This window comes from Cajanus cajan, chromosome 3, assembly GCF_000230855.2.
Source record: "Cajanus cajan strain Asha chromosome 3, NIPB_CcT2T_4, whole genome shotgun sequence".
Lineage (NCBI taxonomy): Eukaryota > Viridiplantae > Streptophyta > Magnoliopsida > Fabales > Fabaceae > Cajanus > Cajanus cajan.
In genome coordinates, this window is record NC_138519.1 from 79,245,022 (window position 1) to 79,251,527 (window position 6,506).

At 36.0% G+C, this 6,506-nt stretch overlaps 1 protein-coding gene across 1 annotated transcript; it reads left to right on the plus strand.

Annotated features, from left to right (window-relative positions):
- Window positions 1-275: 275 nt before the first annotated feature.
- Window positions 276-4,492, plus strand: LOC109796507 (Eukaryotic aspartyl protease family protein). The gene is made up of 10 exons (XM_020356179.3): window positions 276-856; window positions 950-1,088; window positions 1,743-1,981; window positions 2,100-2,327; window positions 2,432-2,570; window positions 2,645-2,715; window positions 2,857-2,956; window positions 3,659-3,719; window positions 3,818-3,889; window positions 3,999-4,492. The coding sequence occupies exons 1-10, from the start codon at window positions 567-569 to the stop codon at window positions 4,229-4,231; spliced, it is 1,572 nt and encodes a 523-aa protein (XP_020211768.1). The 5' UTR covers window positions 276-566; the 3' UTR covers window positions 4,232-4,492.
- Window positions 4,493-6,506: the final 2,014 nt, after the last annotated feature.

A 6,506-nucleotide genomic window follows, 5' to 3' on the forward strand; every position in this document is an offset into this window, starting at 1 on the left:
TAAATCATTTAAGCTAGTAGCAAGTAAGTATACAGTGTACTGTATTATTATTTTAAATACTACTAGTAACAATTTAGATTGCAAAATACGTACTCCTACATATAATGAAATTATGAACATTTTAAAATTAAATAAGAATTTATGTTTTTTAATTTCGTAAAAGGAAAGGAATGAAAGTAAATGCGGCCACAGGAGCAAAGACAAATCGACACCGGCAATAAAAGGCCGTTTTATTCTGGAACACGTAAAGACAGGGTGGGGCCCGCGCGCGTGACGTTTGGCTTCGTGGCGGCATTGTTGCGCCCTTACTCGTTACTCCTCCTCCTCCTAAATCCTCTCATTACAATTTACAAACACTAATCATATATCAACTTTTCCCTTTAATTAACCACTTCAACAGTTAACTCCACCCCCAACGAAATGCACCACCACTACTAGTTCTATCCACTCACACAGCCACACACAACTGAACCATTCACGACTACGCTCCCTCGCTTCGCTAATCAGTAGTCACGAGGCATCGGAACAAGTGCCAGTGCCAGTGCCAGTGCCAGATCTCGATCTCGATGCGGTGGCGCTTGTTCTCGCTTCTCTTTCTGTTCTTGTTGGAGCCGCTAACGCCTCGCGCAATGCCGGTTCCGCTCACGTTCTCCGCGCGCCTCGTGCACCGCTTCGCCGATGAAATCAAACCGGTTCGCTCTCCGGCCTCGCCGGACCGGAGGAGCTTCCGCTACTTCCAGATGCTTCTCACCGGCGACATTCTCAGGCGCAAGATCAACCTCGGAGCCGCACGCTACCAGCTTCTGTTTCCTTCTCACGGTAGCAAAACGATGTCGCTCGGCAACGACTTCGGCTGGTAATAATAGAAATATAAGTATATAATCTCTCTTCTGCTTTTCTCGTCGTACTTTTGAATCTGATGAAATGATTGCGCGTCTCTGGTGATTAGGTTGCATTACGCGTGGATTGATATAGGAACGCCGAGTACCTCGTTTCTCGTGGCGCTGGACGCAGGGAGTGATCTTCTTTGGATTCCGTGTGATTGCGTGCAGTGTGCTCCGTTGTCGTCGAGTTACTATTCCAATCTGGTATGAATTTCATACCTAACTAATTTATCTCTTCTTAGATTTCTCTTACCATGTAATAATACTATATCCGATTGGAGTAGCTTATTATGTTGATAGTTTAATAAACAGTTAATCTTAAGGTTTTTAAAAACCGGTTCACGACAGCGATTTCGATCGTAACTTCGAGGTTTTGAAGTTACTGCGACTGGATCGCGATTGCAATTTTGACAGCATCTTCAAGGTTTTTGAAGTTACTGCGACTAGATAATAAGCTTTTAAAAAACGGTTCATGACCGCGATTTTGACCGCGATTTCAAGGTTTTTGAAGTTACTTGGACTGACTCGCGATTGCAATTTTGGCCGCAACTTCAAGGTTTTTGAAGTTACTGCCACCGGATCGCGAGCGATTGCGCCACAACTAAGTTGCGACGAAACCGCGACTACAATTTAAAACTAAATTGTGAATTGTGAAACCTTGATTGAATAATGTTTGAACTCGACTGTAATGTGAATATGTGATAATAGCACTGGACATGGTGCCTTTTTTGGTGGAATGGTTCAATGAGGTTTTAATTTTAGAGTCTATCTAAGCTAAGGCTTGGTAACTGGTTTAGCACTTATTTCCAGTAATTGATTGGCAGGTGCTCCTTCACATATGGGGCATCTATTATGCAGGATAGAGATCTGAATGAGTATAGTCCGTCTCGGTCGTTATCCAGTAAGCGTCTGTCTTGCAGTCACCGGTTGTGTGATATGGGTTCGGATTGTAAAAGTTCTCAGCAGCAGTGTCCGTACACAGTCAGTTACTTGTCAGAGAACACATCGAGTTCTGGATTGTTAGTTGAGGACATACTGCATCTTCAGTCAGGCGGCAGTTTATCAAACTCTTCTGTTCAGGCTCCAGTTGTTCTTGGGTGTGGCAAACTGCCCTGTCCTTTGTCACTTCAACATTACTTTGCCAGATGATTTTTTTGTCTGTGTGAAAAGCAAGTTCCCTGATTTCTTATCTGATGTCAGTTTTGTTGAATGCAGGTGTGGTATGAAGCAAAGTGGTGGTTATTTGGATGGGGTTGCTCCAGATGGTCTAATGGGTTTGGGACCTGGAGAAAGTTCGGTTCCAAGTTTGCTTGCTAAAGCTGGATTAATCCACAATTCTTTTTCCTTGTGCTTTAATGAAGATGATTCTGGTAGAATGTTTTTTGGGGACCAGGGACCAACCGTCCAACAGTCTACTTCATTCTTGCCTTTGGATGGATTATAGTATGAAATTCTGTACTTAAAATTAGTTACTGTTTCAGTGTGCTAAAATACTTTAGAAAATGGTGTCATGCTAATTATGATTAATTTCCTGGTCAACTGGTCAGCTCAACCTACATTGTTGGAGTGGAGTCATGTTGTATTGGGAATACTTGTCTTAAAATGACAAGTTTTAAAGCACAGGTTGATAGTGGGACGTCATTTACATTTCTTCCTGGCCATGCATATGGAGCAATAGCTGATGAGGTACTTTAGCTTTTTGAACTCTATCGTTGTAAGTTTCTTCTCAGTCTATTAATGTGATTTTATTTGTGTGATAGTTTGATGAACAAGTAAATGGTTCAAGATCTAGCTTTGAAGGATCTCCTTGGGAGTATTGTTATACACCCAGGTGAGTTTTCTTGATAGATCTCTGTCTGCCTCTCGTCCCTCTACTCTATCTGTGTCTTCGGTGCATGATATCCTAATTGCTAGAATTTTCAGTTCTCTTTGATGTCTTTATTTATTTATTTATTATTCTTTTCTGATTCAGTTCGCAAGAGTTGCCAAAGGTTCCCAGCTTAACTCTCGTGTTCCAACAGAATAACAGTTTTGTGGTCTATGACCCCGTGTTTGTATTCTATGGCAATGAGGTGGGTGTGAATTAAGTGATCTTGGACTAAAACTTTGACATTATAAGAATATTTCTGATCTTCCATTTTGACTGTTTTTTAATGTTTTCACGAAATTAAATGCATTTATTGCTTACTGTCCTTTAATGTTACCCATGAAAAAAGTACCAACTGTTTGAAGTTATATTTAGTATGTCGACACTGAATGAATATATTCTCAACTAATTCTTTGTGAGAACGAAATCTATTTGTATCAAACATATAATTATATTTACACTTTTTTTTTACTATCATTATGCATCTCTCAAGCTTCACATTTTTTTATTTGATATCCGTGCTCATTACTGTGGCTAAACAGGTCTCAAGTCTCTAACTGCTTTGAATCTTTACCTCTATCTTCAAGTGTTCTGAATGCTGCTTACATTAATTTCTTGAAAAATAGAATTGTAACTATTTTTGGTTACATTATTTTCTTAGGTGGTTAACAACTTTCCACTTTCAACAAATTCATAAGTAGTGCAACAGTTAGTCTTGTGAAAACGTTTTCTAGTAAATATCATATTTCCATTTAAAATCTTAATAGAATTTGTTCTCTGCCAAAAAAAAAAATAAAAACAGTTTTCAGAAAAAAACTGCTTTTAAAATAAGTAAAATGAAACAGATTGGTAATTTCTCCGGTAATAGTTGTTGCTAAATTAGGTAGACTGGTCCTATTTTGTGCAGGGAGTCGTTGGATTTTGTTTAGCCATACAGCCAACTGAAGGGGATATGGGAACAATTGGACGTAAGTTTCACATATTTTCCTTGTCCAAGTCTACTGATTACCCATACTCTGAAATATGGTATTAAAGGGTACATTGATCTTAAAAAATCTTTTTGCAGAGAACTTCATGACAGGATACCGTTTGGTATTTGATAGGGAAAGCAAGAAGCTAGCATGGTCACGCTCAAATTGTGAGTCATATTACTTTTGAGTTTATGAAATAATATATTCTAGTTTTAGTTCTAAATTCTAATCATTCTACTACCTTATTAACTCTGTCCGTCGCATTTTCCTCTTTAGGTCAGGATCTCAGTCTAGGCAAGAGGATGCCCCTTTCTCCAAATGAGACTTCATCAAACCCATTGCCTACAGATGAGCAGCAAAGAACCAACGGGCATGCAGTTGCTCCAGCGGTTGCTGGAAGAGCTCCCCGAAAACCTTCGGCTGCTTCGTCTCGGATGATTTCATCATGCCGGGTACACTGGCACCGCTATTTGTTTCTTCTATTTCAACTCGTGTCTGCTTTTTACTGAGACTCTCCGTTGCACTCTTATTCTTAAATATGTATGTTTAGTAGCCTGTCTAGATAGCGTTACATGTATATCCAAATCTGTATCCATTTTGTCCTCCTAGCTATGTAAGTATTTTAGATCTCACACCATCCAATGCTGTTGTTTTTTAGCCTTGCCAGCATCATGCTAGATTCCTAACACTCGTACTGGACCATTTATATGTTAACCCCGCTTTTGGTCGGGTGAGGTTATGTAAATTAATTTGCCTGGTGTTATCCTTAAGACTGCCTTTTTAATTTAATTCATTTTTCAATCCACTAATTTATATGTTTGATGATTTTGTTTGAAGTTATAGGTACTGCAACAGTGAAATGTCGTGTTGAGTAAGACGACATTTAATCTTTTAAAGAGTTTCTATAAAAAAATCTGAATGTGGGATATTTGAAACGTGTAGTTTTTTTTAATTTTATATTTGATATAACGAAAAAACTTATATCATATTACTGATAAAAAAAATCATATTTATCAGATTTAAATTTATCATTTTTAATACTGTAATAAGTAAAATTAGTTAAGAGAATGTTTTTCATTTGACTAAATGAACTGCAAAATGTAATCTAAATGCTAATTTTTAGTTAAGAAAGTCAAATGTAATGTTTATCTTAATTATGATAAGTGAAAAATCATAGAAACCAATTGGCTTAACGAGTAAAAAACATTGAGAAAATAGTATATGCAGTGTAGCTTTTTATACAAACTATTATATATAGACAGATAATAAATTTGTTAAATTCTTAATAGTTGAGAATATAAAGCTATACCAATGGTACATGTTTCTTAACATACCTCTCTAGGAAAAATCTAAATTCCATCCATTAATCTCATTAACTTATTAAATATATTTTTTAAATAAAAGATTAAAGCAAAAATAATGAAATGAAAATTATATTAATACCCTGGACCTGTGCAGGTAAAATTACTCATAAAGTGTATTACTTTTAACTTCTTTGAGAGATATTTTAAAAGTAAAGTATTTCTCAAATAAACGAAGACATCACACATGCATTGTACCGAGTCCTGTTGTCATTATTATTGGTTTTTGAGCAACTTTGTTAAATATTGCATGCAACTATGACTGTGAGCCAGCTGAAGATTGACTTAAATTCATTATTAAGTCAACAACAAAATAATTTATTGGACTACTTGTTGACTAAATAAATGAATTCATTGGACTGGTATTATTATTAATTATGTTATATATGTAATATTAGCTTGTATCATTCCATCTTTACGAATGATGTTGCTGCCAAGGTCTTTCTTTCTGACTTTCTATGTTACCAAGACGGATCATGAAATAAATGAAGAATGAGATGCCGTAAATTTTATAAGATACTTTAAGTACAAATTAATATATGGTAAAATTATAAAATGAAATATGCTAGAATGGAGTGTTAGCGATTCACTTTTTAATATATTCCTACTAATATACTTTCTGCAATTTATTAAAATTTATTTAAATATGGTGTAAGTGTTTTGTTTTTCATTTTGTCTCTCTTCCTTCAAAGTTCAAAGAGAATATACTTACAAGTGTTCGAATTTGGGGGAAAAAAAAGGATGCTGTGATTCAGTGATTGGATAAAGTTGGACTTTGAAAAGAGGTTGGAAACGTGCGGATCCTCTCATTTTACGGTTTAACCTGATGTATCATGTTATTAAATTTTAACTTTTTGTTTATTTAATTAACTAAAGAGAAATGTTTACCATTGTCTGGACACCAGTTAGTAAGATCCTTAATTTGAAAGAGATTTACTATTTTGGGACCAAACCAAAAAAACAGAAAACGTTGGCTCCTACCAACTTCTCAGCATTTATGTGTGCATCAATTTCACAGCATTTATAATATATATGTTGGCGTTGGGGGGCAATATAATGGAGTAGCTAAACACGCATGATCATGGGAATGGAGAAGAAACTATATAGCTGGTAGTTTCCATTCTTAAAATACTGATGTGCGTGTATAAGTTTAAACATTAAACAATACTTAACACTTAGTGAGTTCCCTTTTCAATTATGACTCGAAGGCCTCAATATTTGTTCAACCTTTAAGGTTTAAATCCAAAAGGAAACTACATACACACCAGAGAAGACGTGTAACGACTTTTATTGTAACTTGGTACCCCATTTCTTAATTAAAGTTGTTCCTTCCTTTCATGATAAACAAAGGGGATCTAGAATCCAAAAAGCCATAAGAAAGCACACGAAGATTCAACCAAATGAGCTTCATAAAAATAGAAAT

What these genes read in the sequence shown, in the direction of transcription:
- LOC109796507 (XM_020356179.3), top strand. Translation starts at nt 567, where the DNA reads ATGCGGTGGCGCTTGTTCTCGCTTCTCTTTCTGTTCTTGTTGGAGCCG. An exon ending in CAGGCTCCAGTTGTTCTTGG is followed by an intron (nt 1,982 to 2,099) that starts GTGTGGCAAACT and finishes TGTTGAATGCAG; the next exon opens with GTGTGGTATGAAGCAAAGTG. An exon ending in TTGCCTTTGGATGGATTATA is followed by an intron (nt 2,328 to 2,431) that starts GTATGAAATTCT and finishes TCAACTGGTCAG; the next exon opens with CTCAACCTACATTGTTGGAG.